This window comes from Papilio xuthus, unplaced genomic scaffold, assembly GCF_000836235.2.
Source record: "Papilio xuthus unplaced genomic scaffold, Pxut_1.1 DF826945.1, whole genome shotgun sequence".
Lineage (NCBI taxonomy): Eukaryota > Metazoa > Arthropoda > Insecta > Lepidoptera > Papilionidae > Papilio > Papilio xuthus.
Window position 1 is genome coordinate 5,803,644 of NW_013531704.1, and position 27,389 is coordinate 5,831,032.

General features: G+C 32.5%; 1 protein-coding gene across 4 annotated transcripts in view; it reads right to left on the minus strand.

Moving 5' to 3' along the window:
* Positions 1-27,389, minus strand: part of Svil (Supervillin) — a 133,623-nt gene that overhangs the window by 75,967 nt on the left and 30,267 nt on the right. Inside the window, exon 1 of one of the 4 annotated variants that reach the window (XM_013316634.1) lies at positions 21,873-21,975. The exons of the other annotated variants lie outside the window; for them this stretch is intronic. Within the exon in view, the coding sequence (XP_013172088.1) occupies positions 21,873-21,960 (88 nt within the window). The 5' untranslated portion in view covers positions 21,961-21,975. Of the gene's footprint in view, positions 1-21,872; positions 21,976-27,389 lie in introns of those variants that run through there. 4 annotated transcript variants of the gene reach the window in all.

Consider the following 27,389-nt stretch of genomic DNA (forward strand, 5'->3'; position numbering starts at 1 on the left):
GGTGAGCGTGAGGTCACAAACCCAATGATTACCCACAACGCCAATACGTCAACAATTTATTGCCCGATCACACCCTTGACACGGAGTGCCAAGACAATACTTATCAGTGTATCGTAAGCTATTGAACAATTTAATTCCTTATTGTCACTTTCTATTGTTTTATATTGCTTCATTTACCTAAACAACGCCAATACGTGATTGTTGAAAAAAAAAAGAAACACAATAAAAACACAAGCTTTGTTGGTTGTCGTCCATGACACTGGTGCATGATGATTTGCAAAAATATTATTACAAATATACCGCAATGCCACAAATGTGATAGCATTTTCGGCAAACATTATTTGCAATTTTAAAACAAAATATTTATTTTATTCACGGTTACAAGCGGCAGTAGTGCAGAAAAATTCAAATTACAAAATAACAGTCAACATTCGCATTTACAATAAGCATCATTAGGGTCATCAAAATTTGTATACATATATGATTTTTAGGGTTCCGTACCTCGAAATGAAAATAAAACCCATATAGGATCACTTTATGTCCGTCCGTCTGTCTGTCAAGACTCTTTTTAAGTCGAAAATGGTTTGTAAAAGTAACTTACAGTTGCTAACATTTGAAGGTTACAAGTAAGGGTATAGCATAAAAAAATAATAAAATTTAAAAAGCGTTAACTCGATTGAGACTACTAAAATGACAATCCAAGCGTAACATAAGTCAATGTCAGGAAATCGTCATGCCTATTTAGTGCAATACGGCGCAATGATAAAATTACGACAGCCGATAAGATCATAAAGTCGACCCGGCGTGATAAGCAGCGAGAGAAATGACGGCATCCAATTATGAGATATGACACGATTAGGTCGAGTTTACGACTGACCGCGGAGACTGCAGACGCTGGGACCCGGGAAGCTGCGACGAATGAATAAGTCACGTTCTGAGAGCTATACAATTCTTCGTAGTCGCAATAAAACGGATAACTTTACGATACGACTATAAAGAACGCAGAGGTAATAACACGAAACAAAAAACTAATATCGATATTCGTCTAAATACCTATTCAAAAGGGATTTAAGAGTGAGGGTACCACCAGGTAAAATTGTTTAAAACATATTTTTAATACAATAAACCACGAATTATTTACAGACGATATTTTAAAAATGTTGTTATAACAAACATTAATTACACGCTTTAATAAAATATTCTCCTTTGAGGCAGTGAAGCTAAGGAATTAAATACTTTTAATAGCTAAGTCCGCGTCGTTAGAGAAACAAAACGAACAAGATCACAAAAATGTGTATAATAATGTTTATGAAAGAAATTCCCGTCTAGCCATTAAGGGCGTCTACACAAAAGTCTTACTACAATCATGTGTCGGATGGGATTAGTCTGAGAGAGAGAGAGGAGTTGACTGAACTAAGTTTCACGCCAATCTGTTCAATGTACTCAGAGTACTAACGGTTTCATTGGCACGAAGTTCTTAGCCAGAGCGTCGGAGACGATAAACCCCTTAATTAATCAAGTGCTAATTGAGTAACAAGGAATGCTATAGTAAGGCTGTTAACACTACCTTATGACTTTTGGATATAATGCCAGGATTGTGCATAATACGTGTTTTTTTTTAAATAAAAACATTCAAAAGTCTGAATTGACTTGTAGATGTAAAGTATGGTGAGTTTGATATTGCGACGATACTGCACATTCATAAGAATTTGCAATATAAACATTAGACTCTAGTTGTTTTTTTATATTCTGAGACTAACTCACTAATATCATAAGTTCGCAAAACTCAAAAAAAATCCACGGTAATACAAAAATTAAGCAATATTTACTCATGTGGTATGTATAAAAATCAATTGCTGTTCGTTAGTCTCTCTAACCCTCGAGAACGGCTGAACGGATGTATCTTATCTTGGTCTTGTTCGTGGAGATCTAGGCAAGCTTTAAAAGGAGAGAAAAATTAGAATAATTGCCGGGAACTAATTAAGTTTTTTTTCATTCCACGAGGACGGATTCGCGGGCGACAGCTAGTCTATTATATATTTTTACCAACATAATCCCTCCATAAACTATGTAAGCAGAAATTTAAGCCTCTTAGAAGTTGACGTGTAAGGCCTTTGACGGGAAATTTCTTGTGAAATTTTCTACACAAAAGAATTTTAAAGGCAAAAATCTGTGACCTTTGCGCTTGCAATCGTTGCTTTTTTATGCGGGCAAAATGCACAAAAGCTTTACTTATTCTCAAAAGTAGTCTAGACTGATATTATCCAAGATTCTATCTTCTTAACTTCAACAAATTACGTTATTAATATTATATCTCGCAGCGCAAAAACATTTTTATAACTTATTTACTCAAGAAGTGAATCTTTTGAATAAAAGCTCCAAGAAATAATATTACAGAGTAGACATTGTTTCACATTAAAATTACATACAGCATTAGTCTGGTGTATAAAATGAGGTATAGCAGTTGCCTCCGACTTCGACAGCACTGTATTTAAAAAAAAAACTCGTAATAAATATTGATTATGTCACCCCGGGACAGTGTAGTATCACAACAGTGAAAGAATTTTTCAAATCGGTTCAGTAGTTTCGGAGCCTATTCAATACAAACAAACCATCAAATCTTTCCTCTTTATAATACATAGATATAGATTCCTACTACTACTACTACAATTTACATTTAGTACGTCAATGAGCTTTAATTTGTAACGCTTTTCATACATGTGGGAAGATTTCGTTACTAAAAGATATTAGAACGCCCACTCGCTGCCTTCAAAGGGCACTCAATTTCACGCCTTACTAACTTCGATCAATAATGATAATGTCATTTACTGTATACGATCGTGTAAACAAAAATCCATAAATAGAAATTTTATATCACAAATGCAATTTTTTAATTATATTTATTACTAAAGAACAGCCGCGACTCGGTCCACGCGGGATTAAAAAAACTTAGTTAACAGCCTAAGTATTCTTCCAGACGATGTTGTAAATATGTGCCAAATGTCATCAAGATCCGTTAAGCCTTCTAAAAAACATACATCCAAACATTCGCATTTATAATATTAGTAATAAGTAAGACTTAAGGTCATCAGCGACTGTCAGCGTAGAATTAAGAAAAACGTAGCGTATAACATACCCGCGTTTATCTGCGAAGATCAGCTACCTTCCTGTCAAAATCAACGGCCTATAAACATTTGCCATCAAATCAATCAGGACAAACATAATTAAATTGATATGTGCACTATTAACATCCAACACCTGTGATACTAATTTTATTTAATTACTGGCTATCGCCATTCCGTCAACGAAAAAGAAAGTCCGAAAAATTACAAAAAAAACCATAATTAGTGGCCTACGTGTATACCAAATTTCATAGAGATCCGTTCAGCCGTTCTAGAGATACCTTCAAACAAACATCCATACATTTAAATATTCGCATTTATAATATAAGTAAGAAATTCTAAGTATAACATTGAGTCATAGTTCAGTGGAACTTAGTTCAATTATAAAATAATAGAGTACACGCTTTGCCGCTATACATCAAGGACCTCGACGCTAATTAACTTTATGTAACTCACTTGTTAACGTTTAATTTTCACTCGCATTCGACATCAAAAGTAATTATTTACGAGTGGCTCGTTTCATTGTAAAATTATCATTATAGACACACCTCTATGAAAACATACGCAACAATATATTCAGAAAAATACCGCTTAGGAAAATAACTAATAAGTTTTCTTTATTATTTCTAATATTATTACGTAACAAATAAAATAATAATACTATTAAATAATCCATATACAATATAAATGGTGATAATAGACTCTTTCATTGATCAAGCATAACTAGTTTACAAATATATTTTAAAAGCTCTGTCTACCAATTTTCTCAATATTCAAACCAAAAATATCAAACAACGTTAAACAAATTCGATACGTCTCAAAAAAAATATTCAATATTGATAACGAAATTACATTCAAATGAAAATAAAACCCAAACATCAAGCAATCATATAAAAACACTACTCAGAAATCAAATATATTGAATCTTTATAAAGTAGACATTCACTTTTCCAGAGCCGTTCTGTCTACGGTTGTACCGTTGTTAATGAATGATAAAATGACAAAGACGGACATATCTACGAGCACAACTCGATATACATTGGCAAGGTTACATAATTCGTATTCGAACAAACATCGTACAGAGTAAACACAGACATGGAAAAACTGCTTTCATTCGATTAAACAAACTCGTTTAATACGCCAATGTGTGGTACAATGCGTAATTACGATTATTTTATCAAAACCAGTATTCAATGAAACGTAAGGCTTGAAGCGATCGTTTTACATACTACATGAAAATTTCCATCCCTTAATGACGTGGCTACTCTTAGGCTAATCTTACAAATATTATAATAGATGGATATGTTTGTTAAAATGTATCTCCAGAACAGTTGCATAGATATCGTTTAAATTTGGGATAGATATAGAACATAGTCTGGAAGAATACATAGGCATTCCGCACGGACGGAGTGAAGGGCGACAGCTAGTAAGATAAAATCAGATATGTTATTCTCATTGCAATCATTTAACAGATTCTTAACTACGCAAAACAATTAATAAGTTTTATAAAAATTCTAATCATATTCCAAATTAACACAGCCGAGAACAAAATTGAATTTTCCAATTAAAAACAATACAACTTAATTAACAGAAAACGTACAAACGTAGAAATTTAATAATTAAAATCGCATAAAAAATTTAAATATTATTTAAGCATAAAACATTAATTAGAAACATTTTGGTATACCTTAATCATTAAAAGCGAAACCGTATCAACCATGGATTACAATAGGTTAATTAGTGGTTAAAACTTCACAGACAGGCTCTGCCTGGCTAAACTAGTCTTTGATGATAAATTCAGGATTTATTTCGCAATTAATTAAAGACGCTATAAAATGTACAAACAAAAACAACAATGACGTTACAAAAAAAATTGCATTACTTAATTTAACAATGCAATATTATAAGATCAGTGTGTTTGACAACAAGAAACACTTCGAATATAAGATACCAAGATTCAAAGCCTTGTTTTCTTGACCTTACTTACGTCAATACAAGTCTACAATCGAACCCTATTTGCTGTAATAGCTTCAAGCGATGTAAAAACAAGGAAGAAACGAACATGTTCCAATTGCGAGAGGATTGCCAGCCGCATTGAAGATTTGTAATTTTCTGCCAACTTGAAATTGGAACGCATTTCCAACATAACCCAAACCAGAACAATCTACAAGCTATTTTAACTTCAACAAAGATATATTAAGACTGATTAATTTATTTTCATAGCTATCTTTAGTTAAAACGTTATTGATTAAGATAAGAACATAAAGACATCGAAATAATAATGTACATACATATAAATATAAGAAAAAGAAAAAAGTTCTGACACAACGTTATACATAAAACCAAACCTAAATAATGCGTAAAGTTGTAGTAAATTACCTAAATATCCTCCAGGTAATACCTATAAAACCGACTTCAGGATATATCAATTAAATAATTACCGCTGAACAAACATTTCTATTACCTGTGGTAATAAACAAACGAGACTCGGTGAGTTCTAAATGTTTCCGTAGAGATCTATTAGCGGCGGAAATTTATTCCCCCGTCGCTTTGAGTCTGTTAAACCAAATTTATTACCATTGAATATTATACAACACATTAATTGAAAAATAAATAACCCCAACTGAATCAGCTCGGGGGAACATAATCCAACAATTTCGTGTCCGATAGACGTGGTTTTGTTAGATAATATATAAAACCTAAAATCATGTCCAGCACATGTCATCCACTGATGTCCAAACATCGTCATAGAAGATCACAATGGTATGAACATCTTTATATATATAATACGTGTAGACAGGACAACGTTTGTCGGGTCCGCTAGTACATATGTTTTTTTTTTTACAGAAAGATGCAAACAAGCAGCGGATAATATTATTTATCCGACGCCCATGGAACCACAACAGAGGAACTCCAGATGGGGTCCCTCTTTTCTTATAGGCCCCTAATTCAGCCGAAAACTGAAAATATCAATGGAAAACAAAACTCTCCACAGACGGGCAATAAACTCAAAGTAATACGATATGTTTTAATTAAAATTCACGGTTGAGGGACGGCGGATATACGGATCAGAGTATTCCTACAATTGTAACTCATCATTGAATAATTAAAAAAATTGCGAGACAGCGTATTACCAAAGCTTGTGGAACTTTTTAAATTGAAATTTTCTAAATAAAATTATTTAATTTCAAAAAAATAGTAGAACCGACGCCTAAAATTATAAAAAATTAAGACACAAATCACGTTTAAAAAATAATCCGAGTTCAAATTAAAAAATGGGTAAATTAAAAGCGGCAACTGTATAAATTTCCGGGTGAAATGGGTCAGTTAAATATAAAGTGGATTAGTAGAAGACGCGGTGTATTATTGCAACGGAAAGAGCGGGTTTATTTTTTCATTTTATTGCTGGTATCAAATGATTCAATTAAAATACGACGTAAGTACTAAGAAAGGTTACAACGATTGAAGTAAATAAAAAAAACACTCTTGCCATATTTAGCGATTCTAAACGCAGTACAAAAATATATATATAAATCTTACTAATGTATTACAAATGTTTTTTGTCGAATGTTTAGATGTATAGATGGATGGATGGACGTTTGATAGAAGCTAAGAAGAACAGCTGCATGGATCTAGCTGAAATTTAACATAGGATAATAATTAAGGTTTCTTTTTAAAACGCGCGGAGTCACGGGCGACAGTTAGTGTCTTGAGATATCTATTTTTAAGATTAATAAATTGAAGCAAAATGAAATAAAGCGGGGATAAAAATTTAAAAAATTATCTAAACGTAATTAGTTTAAGGAATTACCTTAATCTAAGTGAAATCTTCAAAGCCAACGGCGAATGAATTCCTACAAAAATTCAAGGAACTCAAACGAGTAAGATAAGTGCGTAAACTTAAGATGCTTACAAAGAGAGATTACACGCGAAGATTATTTCTGAGAAAATATACCTGAAGGATTTAAAATGCTTTACGATAAAGCCTTTAACATTACTCGAAAATAAAATTAAGAATTTTCTTCAAAAAACAAACATGTTGTAACCGTGCGTTTTCATCGCCGAAAACATATTGTCATCCCTTTTAATTATATTCAAAACAAGAGAGACAATATACGTTGATAAAAAGAAAATATCACAGTGTTATCAATTTAAACTCATACATAAGAAAAATATATCCCTAAACTAGCTATTGCCCGCGACTTCATCTTAATAAAAAAGTACAACTTGTCTTTCAGACTACGCTCTACATCTATACGAAAATCTAAACTTCCGCATTAATGATATTAGTAGGAAACCTGCGCTTTAAATATATTAGTAATATAGAAAACGAGTAGCAGAACTCTACTTAAATAATACATTTAATAATTGTCACTCCAAAGCCAAGTGGAACAAAAATAAAATCTTGGCTCCAATCGTACACATACCAATGCAATCCATATAAATAAAAACAATTAAAGCCACGTATATATTAAAATGCAATAAAAGAGACTAAAATAAAACTAAAATTGTGTTGCAAGTTTGCCAATTTCTGAAGACGTTCCTTGATCTACGATCATGTTCAAGCGAGCGGCCTTCCGACATTGATTGATTAGAATCGTTTTCATTCGATTGACCTCAGGAAAGACTGAGAATAGTTCACCTGTTAAATCAAAGGTCACTTGCTGCGAACATTTCCCGAGGGAAGGCAATTTTTCCTGGTTGCGATCAATCGAGAATATTTGACGAACAATATATGTAACAATATTTGACCATACTATTTTATATTAATAAATTATTGAAATCCACGAATTATAAATATTTAGAAGCAAGAGAGGGGTCATAACCGCGCCAAATGGATGTCCGAGGACTCTACCTATCCCTCTGGATACGAGCATGACTTACTTTTTTTTGTTGTATTATTGAAAGATACAAAAATCTCTTAAATCTATTAAAGCTTAAAAGCTTGTGCGAATGTATTATAACCAAATGCTGGGAATCGATCCCACGACAACATGATAGTCCGTTACCTTAACTAGAATGAGGCTACAGGCGCTTGAATATGTCTAAAATACTTATGATTTAAAAACAATAATTTGTTACTGTGTCATAAAAATATAGATACCACTATCGAAGCGTTAAAATGTAACATTATCGTTTGAACAAATAATAAATTGCGTTCATAAAAGAACACAGTTCATTGTCATAAACATATAAACAAGTATATCGACCAAACGGTTCCTTAAAAATAAACATCGCGTGTTCTCCAGCCGTTTAAAGTTTGTTTCAAAATAAACAAATATAAAAAGACCATGCCCAAATAGCTTGTTAAGTGGAACGATGCACAAAACTGTCTTTTTACATTGCTGAATATTGCATGTACTTATTACTCCTTCGTATGTTTATGCAGTATAAATATTTTTCTAATGAAAATTACCAAAAGTCGTCAACTAATACGTCCTTTATATTAAGTATGGTATAAATTCCTACCTTTTCCCGCGATATTTATAACATTTAGACAAAAACAAAACTTGAATAAAAAATAATTAACACAATATTTAAAAAGACTACATCGCGGTAATTATATATAAAATTTATAACATACTTAATTTGCCCTAAAAAAATACGAAAACAGGTGAACGTACGATACAAATCAAACACATAAATTTGAAGGGAGCGCCCAAGGAGTAACTTCAAGTTAGTAGAATTTTTTTTTACAAAATTACATTGCATAATAAAGATTTAAGTAATTTTAAAAATACTAATCTAACATCATATAATTGTCTCAAATTGCTTCAATTTGTTTATACTTACCATAGCCTAGTTCGCAACTCGCAAAAAAAATTTAGTAGCCTAAGTGTTTTTTTCTAGACTGTTCTACTACTACGTTTGGGAGATACCTTGTAACAAACATTAATACTTCCATATATTAAGTATATTAGTAAGATTTATATAATGCAGATAAATCGGTGCTAATGTAGAATTTATTACAACTTTTAACATAAATAGTTTTGATCATTAAACTTAATTAAAACCTGTTGGCTTGAGTCATTAAGCTGTTATTAACGACATATTTTTATAGATTTATATAAGTTACGAAGGGATAATTTAACAAGTGACGCAGAGTATATTAAAAAGCAAACTGAACATAACTCACAATGATATAATGTTTATTTTCATCAACTATATTTACGGTATAGTTAAACACAAACATTTTAAAAATAAAAAAAAGAAAACACCAGATAAAAATTGCCACTGAATGTTTTACACTAAAGATAACATATCATAAGATAAAATTATGACATAACGTAATACATACGATAACAATGCTAAAGTAAATTCAAAACAAAACAGGTTAATAAGATCATTCACAGTAACGGAACAATGCGAGAAAACTGCACTTTGCACTTACTAAGGCTCGTTAAGATCGCAACTTTGCTTATAAACTGCAGAAAGTCGCTAACTAGATCATAGCAACAATTTAATTGCCTTTGTTAAAAAATTAAATTCAGTTTAATACAGCAAAAACAATAGAGTTGTCTAAATCGTAAATCCGAACATTATAAACAAGTTATGAATTACGCTGCAAGATAAATGGTACACAATCCATTAAAGTTTATAGCCCTCAAGTCATAGAAGCATCGGATGTTCCTCAGCTGATTGATGAATAAATAAACTCACCTTATATTACTGTAAACACAAAATCTCGGCATGAACGCGTACACTTCTAATGTAACGTAAACTTCCTTTGTGCACTTTGTACAAGAACTCTGAAGAGACACGAGATTTTCTTAGTATAAAATTTGCACTCCCGTAAAGGGTCGTAAGCGTCTAAGTGATAAAGGGCGTGCGCCTCCGTTGGCGGTCGGTCGAGGACTGGCGTGCTTTGCCCGAGCACAAAGGCATCAGGTATTACGACCGAAGATATTTGAGTCGGGCGTCTCTAATTGATACGGCAAAGACTATGTTTTTTGATAAGAACCTGTTGCATTGACATTAACTTCTAATTTCAACAAAAACACAAATTTAAAAGAAAAAAAAACAATACAAAGAATGACCGATTTAACAGTTAAATAGGATTATTTGTAGTAAATTATCTTCATTTATAAGATTAATTGTACTGCAGATATTAGACGATATATCTATACAAGTTGCATGCACAATATAAACAAAACTATCTTATTATTTGAACAAGTCTTAATAAAATGACATAAAATTGTAAGTGCACTTGTAAAGTCTGACTTGGTTCAATTATAATAAGTTTGCCCAGCACAAAACTTGGAAAGCTAATGCAAATACTCGAGCTTCGGAAGCGCGGCACTGAGCGTGAGTATTGCAGAATGCGCCGCCCCGGTCTGTTGCCCAGTCACTAGGGACACCCCATCTTATGACAAAATTTCAGGACATGTAAGAACTTAACTTAATAATATTATATGTGGATGTTCATTATCACGTTACTCCTAAACGGTTAAATGGATATGAAGGAAATTCGGAATAGAAATATAAAACAGTTTGGAAAGCGCATAACTAGACGCAATACGAAATGTAGTAATTTATAATTATGAACTATAAAGGTCAGTGCGTAGTGTACCTATAATTGTGAGCGTGCATTGTTTAGACATTAAAAGTGAAAAAGTTAATAAAATGAGAAACATGAATATAGTCAATATTTATTATGAATGAAATGGGATCTTTGTAAATGTACGTGTTGATTTCAAACATTACCTGGACAGATTTTACAACGATAATAACTTTGTTTACATATTTCTAAGAATAAACTTATGCCTATTAACATTTACATATTGCAATATTTATGCAAAATATTGTATTACCACAATGAGGTTACAATGTTTTTCTGTACAGTAGCATTCCAAACATATGCATTATGATTTTGATGTCAAATACCATTTATATTTTTATTGCTGAAGTAAAAATGTGTTTAGCATATTTAACTCGATGCTGGGCTATATTATCCTTAATACTGCAATTTTATGGAGGACATACACGTAATACACCCGACCGCAGTCGACCGTGGATGGAAAACTCTCCAGGGAACCAGTTAGAATAATTCTACCCGAACTCACAAGTAGACTATCTATTTAGGCATTGTATACTTACTCGTTGGATATGGTAAGACACTTCTTACAGAAAAGATTTATTAAAATTATCCCCACACTTGAATTTTCTTAATAATCAAGAAATAATATTTTTTTCGTAATTATTACTGCAAGTATTATTGACCTTTAAGGTACGCGTCCATTGGCCGGCGCCATACGCACCACGCCGTCTTGATGCGATGCAGGAGGCACCGATGATGAACGCAGCGCCATTTAAAATCATACAAAGCAAACTAAAATCCTTTGAAGCCGTGCGTGCGGTGCGTCCGACGCGGGCAAATGGACGCGTACATTCATTGTCCTTTAGGCGTTATAACATTAGCGAGTTATGATATAACAGTTTATATATAATATATTACATAATAGTTTATAGTTCGAGCACTCATAAGTAAATGTAATAAGAAGTCGTAAAATGCAATTTTCATATACATAAAAACATTTTATTTCGTCAAGTGAATGAAAATAGAAATACGAGTTAAAAGTAAAAGTGATGTAAAGACTGAATCAAAATCGCTGTTATTCTTTCTGGGTCACTGGTGGTTATTTTTTTAAATTTATAACGAAGTTTTGAAGAATACTGCAACATTTTTGAAATGCAAAGCAATGCAAAAATGTAAGAAAATTTATACATATTTAAACATTATTTTTAAATCGTAGTTTAAAATATTTCAAAAAAGATTACATAAACACCAACATCTGTTACCTCAAAAATAATATTATCTTACTAATATTATAAATGTTTAGATGGATGGATGTTTGAAGGTATATCCAGAACGGCTGAACAGATCTAGATGAAATTTGGCATGCAAATAGAACATAGTCTGGAAGAACACATAGGCTAGTAATTCTGTTTTTTTTTAATTCCGCGCGGTCGTCCATTAGTCTGCTATACAGTAAAAACCCACCGTTGCCCCTTAGCCTAAACAGAGTTATATAACCTAAACTTCCTAAGAATCCGTTCATCTAATAAGGAAAACTGTGACAACTTTAGTAGTTCTTTATTATATCGCAAAACTAATTTATATAGCATCCGGTTAAATGATTCAATTTAGCGAAATGACTTTCGAAAAATAAAAACACAAGTAACAAACTCAAACCATGCTATAAAGAACAAGATAATTTGAATAATTTAAATATAGCCTTTACGTAACTTTACCGTCTTGTAACATAAAACATTAATGGCAACGAATGGCGGGATTCAATTTCCGTTACCACGGCGCAGTTGGAATTTCTATTTCATGAAAACAAATTTGAAACGATGCCCGCACAAATATAAGGCAACAATTAATGAGACAAAAAAAACATCACGAAATTCGTACTATCCATTTCTTAATTTGGAATCAATACTAGGACCACAATTTAGGATAAGTTATTAGGATAAATAAAAGTAAATATCAACGACTTGGTAACTAAATTAATTATGGGCGTCTTATCTTACTATTATAATAAATGTTTGGATGGATGTATGTTTGAAGGTGTCTCCAGAACGGCTGCATGAATCTAGCTGAAATTTAACATAGATGTTGCAAATAGTCTGAAGAATACATAGGCTACTAATTAAGTGATTTATTCATCCGCGAAGGCGGAGTTGCGGGCGATGGCTGGTCAACTTATAAACATAATATAAACAAATTCTCAATTCGATTGAAAGAGGCAAAAGTATTCCTCACCGTAAAGGTATTACCAAAGGTTTTCAATTTCCCAGAACCGACTGATTCGAAGCCAAAATCGGTAGAAATATAATTACATATCAAAAAACACAAGGTCATTAAGCTATCATTATTAATTAAACATAAGTCTAGCATTTAAGTTAAGTACGTTTCAAAATTAAAAATAAACATGGCCAGTGAAAAGTGCTATGGAGTGTTTAGTTTTAATTAGAAGCAGGGCCGGACCGACGGTAATTGAGTGGAAAGGGACGTTTTTAAGATTAACAGCGCTTTGACGGCGTCATATTTGCGAGTTTCTTTGAGTTATACAACGTGATTTATTCAACGCTGTTTAACAAGTAATCTTTAAAGCACGGTTTTCACTGCCAAAAACTTGTACAATAATGTCATTATCCAACATATATTTACTTTTTACTATAAATTTATGTTTGTAAAGCTTTCACTTTTTTCACTTTGCACGTTTGCTTTATATTTTACGTTCGTTACTTTTTAACAAGTTTTTTTAATTTAATAAAAGTACAATTAACTTATCCTTGCACAATTTAATATATATATATGTATATATATATGTATATAAGAAGGTCGTGTTAGTTACACTATTTATAACGCAAGAACGGCTTTACCGCCTGAAAATCGGTGAGGAGGTAGCTGAGAGCCAGGAGACGGACATAGGATACTATTTATTCATTTTTTTCGAATTTATGCCTTGAAGAGCTGCTTTTTATTTAACTTACTAATATTATAAATGCGAATGTTTAGATGGATGTGATGTGGATGGATGGGTGGGTGGGCTACACTAATTAAGTTTTTTTATATATCCACGCGGACGGAGTCACGGGCGACAGCTAGTATGCTTATAAAGTTAAATAAAATAATTAGTAGTACAAAAGATTCAAAACATACGAAAGTAGTTGAATACAAACAAAAGATGAATTCAAATAATCAAAGAGAAAGTACTAAAACAAAGGGTACTTCAGTGGAAAACTTCAAGTAATACTGCGCTAAGTTGAAAACTTTTATGAGAGACGTTATCAAACTTTTAAAAACAAGAAGTTGTAATAGCCCATATTACATTTAATAAATAGTTAACGAACAATTTTCTTTATCTTCCAATATGAAAACTTTTTATATTACCAACATAGTACAAAAGTATAAAAATACCTATAAAGTTTTTACTGACACATTAGCAATGATTGTGAGTGATAATAGTTAAATATCTTTATACCCATATTTCTAACTCATCACTTAATATCATGTGGGATCGTGGTCAAGCGCTAGCTTATTCAATATATAAAAAACACAATTATTTCTTGTGTCAATGTTAAGCAAAAAGTTATTTCTAAGCATAACAAAGCCAACTTAAGCTTATATTAGATTCGAAGTTGTAACACAAAAGTTTTCCTTCCACATCAGTAAATTGCTACCAATGCTACGTTCGTAACGACTGACGTGTAGCACAAGTTGTTTATTAATTTTATTTGAGATAAAGAAATAGAGATGTTATACATATATAGAGTATAAAAATAGTGTATTTAATTCATAAATAGTACGAATAATTTAATAATTTATAAATACGAATGTTTGGATGGATGGATGGGTGGATGTTTGTTACAAGGATCTCGCTGAAATTAGGCGTATATGTAAACCACACTGTGGAAGAACACATAGGCTACAAAAAAACTTTTTTTTTAATTCTGACTGAATGACTGACAAACTTAATCCGTCAATTTATTGCGCTTACGTGAATCATCGTGTGCATTTGCACAAGGTTATAAGAACTTAGAAATTTCATTTCATTAAAAGGAAAATACCATAGAATAACAAGAAATAAAATTGCTGCAGCCAGGATGTAAATATTTATTGGGAACGTCTGTGTCTGTATTCGTAATATGCACTATTTAAATCTTTCTATCAGTATCATATACCCAGTACGTTCTCAATATACAAAAACAATTCAAACAATGTCCCAAATAGGCTAACCAAATAGACAACATTCCGTCGAACCTAATTTTCCGGCTGCATGTCTCTTGGACCAAAATATGCATGTTAAAAAGGACGGGCTATTCCAGCTTGGTCGCTTAAGGAATGTTGAATACGCTAGCATAGCAAGTCGCCGCAAAGCCTACAAAATATTACTTCAAATAACTTAGTCCTACTATCTTCTACAAGATTAGAAGAAGTATTATAAAAAAATAGTAAAACCGAAACTTGCACTGTACCATGTTGAATCAAATTTGACTCTTTCAACTATGCAAGAATCTAATCATTCATTCGATAAGGATCAATGTATTACCAATCAAATAATCTTATCAAATTGTAGTTTCTCATAGCTTCTTTAAATTATCTTTAAACTTTTGTAAAACAGAAAATTTAAAAATATAAGATAACATCATCCATTTAGTTGAGTACAAAAGAACGATACATTTTGTAATTACCACCCCATTTTATTGTTCAAAACCTCACAGATGTCTAAAGTACAATACCCTTTTACTTTGTTATTCACATGTGTATTAAATTGTTGAAACTACAATCAAAGTCGTATAGTCTTTGAGTTCCGAAATTAAAAAAGTTAATAGCCCTTTGCAAACTTATTAACTCAGTTTTACATGAAGCAAGTACTTGAGTAATTTGAAATTGTTGCATTAAAAAAAAACTTGTTATTAGATCCACATTCTTCTAATATTCATAGCTACAGAGACAAAGTGGAAAACAAAATATATTTTAAAATCTTTATATAACAGCTCTTTATTAGTTATGACGTATATTGTAACGAATATATCAATTCCGTGTGAAAACATAATGATAGTATAAAATTATGTTGTCATTATTGTAGGGGCGTGTATTGCAAAATTGAGCTAGCAATTAGACATACTAATAGGGCATTTGCATCGCTAACGGTGTCCGAGGCGGGGTCGATGACCGACCGCGTAGGCCGCACGATGACGTCACGGAACCATACCTTATAGGAAATTGACTGACCGTCAATTAACTGTTGAATACACAAGTCACTAAATATGAGGGAAAGAATTTCATTCAATATTGTTGTTCAATTGCTTATAAAAATAATTAACTTACAAAGTTATTTTACATTCGCAAACTATTTACGATATAATGTTACATATTTTGGTAGAGTCCTTGCGTCGTATTTAAATTTGATTCAGTAAGTAAAATTAGTTTACAAAGCGACAAAATTACTATGGTTGGTCAAGTTATAATTATTACTCATAAACCTTGTCATAATGATTTTAATTAGTAGTTGAAAATAGGTTACAGGTAATGTTACAACGCTATGGTACAATCTACCAAAAGCTTTAGAAGTTTTGCATTTATTAACCTACAAGCGGACTCCATCCGCACTCAATTAAAAAATATAATTAATAGCCTATGTGTTCTTCTACACTATGTTCTATATGTATGCCAAATTTCATCGACATCCGTTCAGTCGTTCTGGAAATATCTTCAAACAAACATACATCCATCTATCCATCCATGCATCTAAACATTCGCATTATCATATTCGTAAGAGTAAGATAAGAAGAGACGGCATACTATTACGTCAAAACGAATATTTTTTGCAGAAATACGGCATTGCAAGTGTATATTATCGTATTAGTATTTCAAAACATCTAATAGACTTAGATACCATACAATATATTATGCAATTGTTGAAGAAAACAAATAGAAAACGCAGAAAACACGACCATTTATTAGCTTAACGACTTCAATCGATAATAACTTAAGACAATTCATATAATTATAGCAACCTTACAACGGATTACATATACAATAAAGTCTACGACTCATAATTTTTTTTTTTATAACAGAAGGGGGCAAACGAGCAGCGGGAACACCGAGGTGTTCAACGACGACCATTGACATCAGAAATACCCGAGGAACCGCAGATGCGTTGCCGGCCTTTTAGGTGGTGATAAGCTCGCTTCTTGAAGGACCCTAAGTCGTAGCGGTTTGGAAATACCGCCGAGGACAGACCATTCCACAACGCTGCTGTGCGAGGCAGGAAGTTTCGCGCAAACCGCACGGTTGTCATTATACTTAACCAATTAACCTACTAAAGAAGCATCTAGGCGTGAACATGAAAAATCTTATTATAAGAAAAGATTAAAAAACAAATTATGCGAAACAAAGACTATCTATATTTAGATTTTGATAATTAAGACGTATAAAGATTTTTATCTAAAAACTTGCAAAATTCCATAGTTATTTCATTTTCTTGGTAATTTTATTTTAATATTCATGTCACATTTTATTATTTCAAATAATTGAAGAAATAATAAATATGCTTCTAAGTTTGAATTCTTATTTTAATTAAAGTTATTTCTCAAGATGGGATCGTGAAAGGAATTTTGCTAAAACAAAATATCCCGAGAATTTTCTATACATTTTAAAGAGATAAATTGAAAAACAAAAGATATTAAATGGCGCCAGACATTCAGTAAATATTAAATTAAACATTTTATTAGAAATATATACATATAAATACTTTAGTTAATAATCTCTAGCGTTAAATTGAAGGATAAATACTATGTCGTTTATGCAAACTACATATGTAGTTTTTTTTTAAAAGTTATTAGTTATATTTAGTTTTAAAAACGAATGTTCTTAAGAAGAAATTTATGAATATTCCCAAAACAAGCTATCTACAAATATGATTCGGGGGTCCCATAAAAACTGTTACGTCGTCATATAAACATGTGCGACATTGCACCTTCGTGGGGGTGAATCGCGGTACACACGAGCACACAAGTGTCATAAAAATTTTTTTTTTAAGTATTTTAGATATTCAAAATATGAATTATTTTACTATTAAAAGCTACACGATATTACGTAAGCCAAACAAACGCTAGCCGGAATACACATCCAATTAAATTAAAAATATCGTTTCGAGAGGAAAATATCCGGTGCACTTAACTTTTATACTCTCAATCCTAGAGATTAAAGTATAAAATTTGTAATGCACGTCGCTTGCGGTGGTGGCCGATGGAAGCAGGTCACCTAGATCCCGGGTTGGGAGGAGTGGGGGGTACAGAAACTGGCTAACTCAACGTGTACGAGGATGTACTTTACGAAATGAGAGAACTTAAGGATTATTTAGGGTCCACTTATTCACGGGTACGTTACATGACATGAGCCAATTTCAGCTAACGTCATAAGTGCAGAAAATCTGTGAATATTCAAGCTTTTATACATTTAAAAGCAGAGCTAGTAAGACTAAAACAAATACAGCATATTTAAGAGAATCTAGCTGTTAATATAAACGTCTACATTCCATATTTTCAAACCCTGTTAAGAACATAACAACGCATGACAAATTCAGTAATCAATGAGTCACATTTAAATAGAAAAATTGTTATTTGATAGAGGTCATAGAAACCACAGACGTTCGATATTAATGTGTGTCAATCATCACGCAGTCACGAAGTAATCAAAGGATGTATTATTGTAAGCCACATCACTGCCCCGCAATCCAAAGAACAAAGGGTTAGTAATAATGTCATCAACAAATTATGAATTTAGTCAGTGTTTGATGAAAATAACCTTATGGTTTTGTCTGCAAACTTTGAATTTTATTAATCATTTGACGTCTTGTTACAAAGGCAGATTATAAACTGACGAACTCATACGATCAATTAATCTTACATTCGCTGTAATTTCAGAATATTAAATTCGTATGAAATAGTCTTAAAATATCCAAACAAAATAATGTTTAACAAATTTCCAATCATTCGTGAAGTTCAATGATTAGTCAGATTATAAACAGTCGAAGTTCACAATCTGTAAGCGACAACGTCTCTATTCAAGCGGCATATACGAGTATTTAAATAATTGGGACAGCGAGCGTGTCTATTTCAAACACTAATGCTTCAACACGGAAACATCCGACCTAGTTAACCGAGCTATAGCTATAAAAACTTTGTGCAATCAAATACATTATGTGCATTTGCATAATGTAACCAGGGAGTGAACGGCAGGTTGCCCTCACGGTGCGTTAACTACATAAGGTATTCGTAACTGAAATATTCCATTATCTTACAACATATTAAACGTATTGAGAAAGAAAAAGATAATTATCCGGTTCAAGTCGTATCGGAAGACTGCTCTCCTGAACTTTTCCTATTTTTCTCTCTATTTAAACACTAAACGTAATATTTATTGAATTAATACAAGGGGTTGGTTCCTGAAGCATAGGGTAACCTAGTTCAGGAGCCAAAGCTCCTAGCAAAAATGTATATAAGTAAATATCACAATAAAAAACACACGTTTGATAAAAAATATAAATGTCTTATAGAATCCTTCCAGTATGTCAATAGCATGTTTTAGTTTTATTAGGATTTATTTGACAACGCCATCTACCGCCGTTTGCCAAAACCATTGATATACCGACCTAATAGGTCAGTATAAAACATGTTTTTAATTAATATTCAAACTAGCAATACTTAAAGTATCGATCTTTCAGTCTGCTCTCCGCTCAATGCTACATCAGGATTGTTTGACGTTAATTAAAAATTTCCACTCTTTAATAAAAGTTTTGAGACGATCTTTATACCTCATATTTCAACTTGGCTATTTAATTTGACACCTACATTTTTCATTAGACTCCGCTATATTTAATGATACGAGCGAAATAGCTCCGATAACTATGAAATACGATTAATTAACAAAATTAAGCAAATTTTCTTATCTATCCTGTCGGTTTGCAAGAAATAATAATCTTTTTTTTTATTTTCTTTTTATTTTAATGTTTATTTCTTCTTTAATTTCAATAATAAAATAAAAAGCTTTTATTTACATAAGTGATATTCAAAAAGTTGTAATCAAATTGTTTATTTTACGCAGCATCTAGATCAGAGTTGTACAGAATACAAATCAGCTATTTACGTATTCTAGAAGAATCCTCTATATAGAAAATCGCAAACATTCGTAAAATACATATGTAAAATGAAAATGAATAAACTTATACGTACAAACATTATTCAACGACAATCGTTCTTATCTCCATACAAAAGTGCCTTAAAGTCAATGTAAAATTCAGTGAACCGCAAAAGATTTGGCAAGAACATTTGAAAGCCTGCTGTCAACAGCACCATCACTCCACACTCAAGCTGACAAGAACAATGTTCACAAAACGAAAACTTCACTTACAATAAACACAATTTGGTTACGACTTTGTTTTTGCAAAAGAATTATACATATGTAGACTAGCAGTTGCCTGCGACTTCGTCCGCGCGGTATTATAATAAATAGTAATAAATTTAAAATCAGTTCAATACTATCGGAGCCTATTCAAGTCTCTTTATAATATTAGCACATAATTACTTCACATTACATAGACTTCGTCTTATTTAAACCCTATGATAATTTTACACGTTAAAAAAAACGAACGTGATATGGAAAACTTACTAAACTATATAACTTAGTATAGATAAGTGAAGGACATACTTTTTCACCATCTAACTTCTGCTGTAAAAATTCTTGTATATTTTAACATTTATACAAGCTTTACCGATATCCCTACAAATTACTGTAAGAATCATACATCCGTATTTGAAAGATCCGAGAATAAATCTTTAGAAAAAAACACAGCAACCGGAGCATTGACCAACACAGTTTGAGACACACAAAGAAAACAATTGAAATTAAAACACGCAGCTTCCGGGAATATGTTTTTGTAAACATTACTTCGTACATTCGCATATCCGACGCAAACTGAATCATTCTTTGAACGATTTAATTTCTTAATATTCCCATTTAATAATAAAAATAAAACATAAATGTGAACCAAATATTGTAACCACCACTTTCCACTGTTATTTACAGTTTAATTTTTTTTTTAATTACTTCAAACATCTTTGATTATTAAGTGTAACTGGTCATCTAGAAACTACTAAAAAAATTAAAGTCAGTTGAACATATACATCAGTGTAACAGGCAATCTAACTCTAATATTATTTGGGAAGTAACAGATCTCATCGGTGATACTTTTAATCTTATCATCTAAACGAATTAAAACTAGTGTTACAAAATCAAGCTAACACACACTAATAATTTTTATACTCCTTACTTCGCTCAATAAAGCAAATCTGAATTACGTAATTGAAAACAAATATAAATTATAAAAAATATTAATAAGTTAACCTATGCTAACTCATAGACGGGAGTTAACAAGGGAGCTCAGCACAATCGTTGGCTTTATACGATACAAGCCAGCAAGCCGCTTTGACTTGCATTATAAGTAATGCAAGCCTGACTATAACAGAGTAGTTAAGCCGCCCTATATTTTCAAGCAACAAACTCAATTTCCTCCACACATTAACGTGAACGACCTCATCATTTATGGATAACGACAACGTGATAAAGTCAGGTATTAAAATTGTTCAATTTCATATGATCTAAGGAAAATGTATCATCTTATTATTGATAGAAGAAAATATAATGGAAGGTTACTGATCCATTCTTATACGGAATTTGGTGAGTCATATGTATGTGTCTTCATCATGTAAATAGTTTTCATTTTTCATCATACGAAACTGATAATCTTATACAGAGGCTACACAAATATATTAAAATACCAATATTATTATATGTACCACATTAAAATATCTTTTTTAAAACAAAAGACGTAATGGTTCGAATTTTAATAAAATATATCATAACCAATAAGAAATAATCTTGAATAGGTAATATAATATATCGAGATGAGACCTGATAATGACGGTAAACTACAAAATGTCTTGTCTTGTTTGTAAACAATTACTATAACCGATAATAATTAACAAAATTGATGACACGAATTTGCGAATTATTAGGGTTCCGTACCTTATAGGAAAAAACGGAACCCTTATAGGATCACTTTGGTTGTTCGTCCGTCCGTCTGTCAAGACCCTTTTTTATGATATCTATACAACATGTTAATGTTACGCGCATAAACAACGTGCAATTATCAATAATATTTTCTAAGTACTCACCAATTTGATAGTAACATAAACAAATCAACACCAAAAACACAATCCAAGACACCACAATTGGGCCATCTTGCACCATGAGGCAGCCCATTTCCGATACATTCAACATCTTACACGATTAAAACAGTTAATCCACTATACAATCCTTTAGAAGGCACAAACAATACAATACTGAGCGAAGTAACTTGGATAATGAGCTATGTAAGAATTGTCTATTATCTTTGGATATAAAGGAGCGACTCCTTTGTACAGCATGTGGGTAGGCGCGGGTCGATGTCACCACCTGACACTAAAGATATGCGACGCTTGGCAGACGAAAGCGTGACGTGATCCAAGTATTCGACGGAAAAATTGTTCAATCGCCACCCGGAAATTAATTGCGAACAATTGGAACACCTTATCACTTTACTTTTTAACAAGATAACGTGTTATAGCTAATCTTATTCTTTGGTTCACATGATGCTGCGTAAACTATTCATTTTTGTTCATTTCCCTCTAATAAAATAACACTCAAAATAATATAAACGTAATTTCAAAGTTATAAAAACAAAATAAACACTAACAACTCTTCGTTGAAATTATTTACACTGGCATGAAATACAGTAAACTCAAGCCTTTAAAAAGGAAAGTGAAAAAAAGCAAACAAATTTCCCGCATTTTCGGTTGATCGCTTTGATGATCGATGAGATAAACGCGCGCGCAACGAACCCACCGCGTGGACTGACCTGCGCGGGCGCGCGCTGCCGGCACAATGCACTCGTAAATGATAACGAAAATAAAACCGCCTCCCAGGGGGAAAAGGAACAAAACATCTATTTTATCACCTGCTTTCGAAAATAAGACGATTAGAGTTAACGCTCGCAATCTTGAGTGTCAATGAACTAAATATAGACACGATGAAGAAAGATTTGAACGACACATCTATTGACATGTAAGCGTGTGGAATAAATATCAACGTATGTAATTTTTTTCTTTCTAATAGAAATTTTATAATATGACTGAAGCTGATTGCTAAAAACTTCAAACCTTAGAAACAGAGGAAAGTGTCGCGACTGCTAAAAACATAATAAAGGAGTAATTTCTTACTAAATAACAAGACATGTTATTTCCTTCAAGAGTCTTTTTTCTATTCATTTTATGAGTATAATCTATGCAACGAACAAAGAAAATTGCACTGCATACAGCGGAAAATTACAACAAACATTATTTTCGGCTTTACTATGAAATAATACATTTACGGTACCACAAAATAAATGCTATATATACATCTATAATCTTGCCAGTAAAAGATACGCATTTTCTATTCTAACAATAGAACAAGCCCCTTAATGCTTTCAAATTGTCAGAAAATATACAAGGAATGTAACAGCCCTGTATTCTATGCCGTCCTTATTCGTGATTTAAAAAGAGAAATAGAGGTTTCCGAAGCTAACTTGTCTCAACTATATCAAGACAAATTATAGCCAATTAAGCTGTTACGTCTTCGGTTAAATTAAGAAATCTCTAACCTATTTCGTTCCGATCTTTTGAATGCTTCATTGGATTAAAAAACACTACGATAAAATGACGACACGAAGATGAAATTTGAAAAATATAAATAAAAAAGTAATCGTACACAACAAAAACTAAGTATGTAACTCGGGAGTTAATGCATCCTAGCTATCGATTATGAAAATATAGCTTACTATAAAATCAAGCTATTGTAGCTTAAAGACGTGTCCAATCCTGCAAAGGACACTCGCTTCTTGCTTACGAAATCAGTGCAAGCCAAAGTAGTCTTAGATACAAAGATCCAGCAAAGGTAATCGCGTGAATAAGTCTGACAGATGGTTCAAAAACCGGTATTGTAGTGCAAAAATGATTCATACCTTACATTGCGAGGTAAGTCACGATTGGTTATAAATCAATGTAACATCATAGCAGATGTAGGTATTATAGTGTACCATATAATCTTGCCTTTTTCATACGTTGTATTAACATTTTAGAAATATTTTTTACGCAACCGAAAATACAAGAAAATATTTTAACACGGGGATATTTTGTTACAAGGAAACTCCATTTGAACGGGAGATTGTGCAAGTTACATCTATGAAATAGATTTCAAATTTTCAAAACAATCAATTTGCTAAAAGAATTTCTTAAAAGCATTGAATAATTGAACTAAAATAACATTGTGTGAATTGATGATCGAATAACAAGTTAAATCGAATGGAAATCGGACAGCTGACAAACACATTGTACTTCATAAACAACATGCAATTTAGGGTCAGCTCTATAAATAAACACCAGCACAATGCTTGTCATAAACAATCACAAAGTGCAGAACCGTCAGTTCTGACTATCTGTCAAACTCCAACATTGACTAAAATTTCCAGTTGTTAGCACACAATTGTTTAGACCGATGAAAAGTTTGGTACTGTTAATGATGTTATTCTATAAAAGTTCTAGAAATTTTATCCGGACGTATTTCAATGAGTAAAAATATAAATTCAATAATAATTACAGTGTGTATAGTTACGAGACGCTAGATAAATATTTATGAAAGTCTTCTGAATAGCTGCGTCAAATTTATCACTGGCAATAAATTTTGTGGAAGCTTTATGTGTTTTCACAATGCGCGTTACTTTCCGGGTCAAGTGATGTTTTAAGACTGTTTCCATTTACACATTCATTATGAGAAACTACTAGGTTAAAGTTTAAAGATATATATTCTGCTAATCTTTTTAAAACAAACTTTTCCGTGTTCTATAAACGAACATTTAAAATTATGCGAACACTAGCTGTCTCCCGTGACTGCGTCCGCACGGAATTAAAAAAACATAACCTATGTGTTTGTCCACACTATGTTCTATATGTATGCTCAATTTCATCGAAATCCGTTCAGCCGTTCAAGAGATACCTTCTAACAAACCATACCATCCATACAGCCATCTAAACATTCGCATTTATAAAATTAGTAAGATTGTTAGTCACTGCAAACATGAAACTAAGCTATTAAACGTTGATTTTATAGCAAGGAATAAACGTTAAGAATAAAAATTCTAGCTTGCAGTTTAATAGAAACTGAAACGAGCAAACTATTTATTGAACGACAACATAACCAGTACCCCAATTAAACACAACAAAACAGTTCGTAAAGAGCATTTCGACGAAATAACCACAACACTGTTAAAGCAATATTCCACTTAATAAAACTACAACGAGCTCGTTAGATCTATAAACAAACTTTACAGTACCGAGCTTTGCGTTGAGCTTAGCGGGCATGAAAAGGAGCGCCTCCTTTGATGTTAACGAACGCACCGCTGAACTCGGCCTTACACTTGACGCGGCGAACAGCCCTTGACACTTGCCAGTTTACGAGTGAAAGTGATGTACACGTAAGATTTCAAGCGACCTACACTCGTCTTCAGTTTATGAAATCGTTGTAAAACTACTAGACAATCTAGACCTAAATCATATCGATATGAGGATAATTCATTATTTAAAACTCGAACAGATAATAACAGCATTATGCCAGATTATTCACAAGGATGTTATCAATTATAAATTGCGAATGTTTTGATGGATGGATGGATGGATGAATATTTGATTAAAGGCATCTCCGAAATGGCATTTGACACACACGTAGAACGTAGTCTGGAAGAACACATAGGCTACCTTTTGAGTTTGTTTTTAAATTGCGCGCAGACTGAGTCGCGGACGACAGGTAGTATTATTTAAAAGTAAGAATATATCTTCTACTTGCAACGTCTAAATTCATGACCAACGAATTCAAGTATGTTGTTTTGTCGGTGATATGCTTAAAATCAAAGTATGAAGAATATTCACTACAATAACACCAAAATGAATAAAACATTTCTACATTGTCTTTAATATTAAAGATAAAATAATATCATCTATTTTCATTGAGACCTCAATGTCCTGACGTTCAGGGACGACTCCATGCATCTAACCTTGCACTAGTTGCAACCGAGCCGGCCTTCCTACTTTGTTATTATCATTTCATAACTACACGGTAGAAAACTGCAACAAGTTATAATAAAAATGCACGTTAAATAAAATTTTTATCAAAGAATTGTTCAGTTTGAGTTATTCTCTTAAGAACCTATTTTTTTCTAGTACACAGTAGTTTTGTTTTGGCTTAGGTTAGTTCATAAACAATCAATACACGTGGTCATCAACCTGTTTGATAAACGCCAACATAGCTCTCATAAAGTATCAAATAACTCTGGTATCGGAAGAAAGGTGTCTTCGTCATATGAAAAAGGAAAAACTTAACATAGACTAGTTAAGCAAACAGTCGACCGATTTGAAAAGCAGTTCTACATATAAAATTAAATTTAGATAGCATCCAATATCACATTGTATTTGAACATAAAATTCAATGCACAAACACTATCGTCAATATTTAGCGCAAACAGTATTTCCCAAAAGTCAATAACAAATTAAGTACCTAATTAATACCATTAACGTACATTCCAGTTCCCAAATGAGAAGAATTAATTATCTAATATATTTTTATAGCACCAGGTTGGAAAAGCCTAAGTTAATAAACAAAACATATAGGCTCAGAGGGATCTTGTTATATTAGTCGACAATATTACAACCAACAGCAGTTCGTGCAATATTAAACCCAGCGTAAATTCAGCCAGTAACTGATATAAAAGTCAATAAAATACATTTCCGTAAGGGTAATACAAAGTAATGTCAGATAGATGTAAAAGGCGAATGTTACATCCTAATAACATATGCGAGCATTTACAATACCTTTTCGGAAAACATTGATCCCAAAGGAAACGGCCGTAAACGAAAATATTTCAGGCATTCTTAGAGAGCTCCGTGTTAAGCATATTTCTTTTTCAATAATAGCCTTTATCATCATCAGCTATAATACTATAACTATACATCCCAAACGAGAGGCTCGGAGCTTACCCTAAGTTAAGGGTGACGAGGCCATAGCCAACCACAATTTCAATTTTGGTTGGCTATGGCCTCTTTTTGAATTTCATCTCAGATATGTCCAGATTACATCACGATGTTTTCCTTCACCGTAAGAACGTCGGATAAATGTACATATGCAAATCAGAAATCTAAAGACACATTCGAACAAGGCGGGATTCGAACCCAAGACCTGCAGATTGCGAGTCAAGTGCATGACTCCCGAGCCACCGACGCTCTTATATTTCAATTTAATATTACTCACAATTACCATATGAATACGTTACAATTCTCATTTTACCGAATTCAATATCATTCGATTCGTATACCTCTAAGTATATAGTCAGTCGGGTTTTAGGTTTTTTTTTTATAAATACCGTTATAATTTAAAATCAGCCACTAATTGCATCGTCAGCTGCGATTAAAAAGCATGGATTAGAAGAGAGCGGCATCGCCGGCACCGGCACGGTCCATTTGCCTCGTCTCTTACAATTTCTCTCGCTAAAGTAACCTCAATAAACTTGTCATACCCGATTACGTTGCCCTTAATTAATTATAAACTACACAGATTTAATCACAACA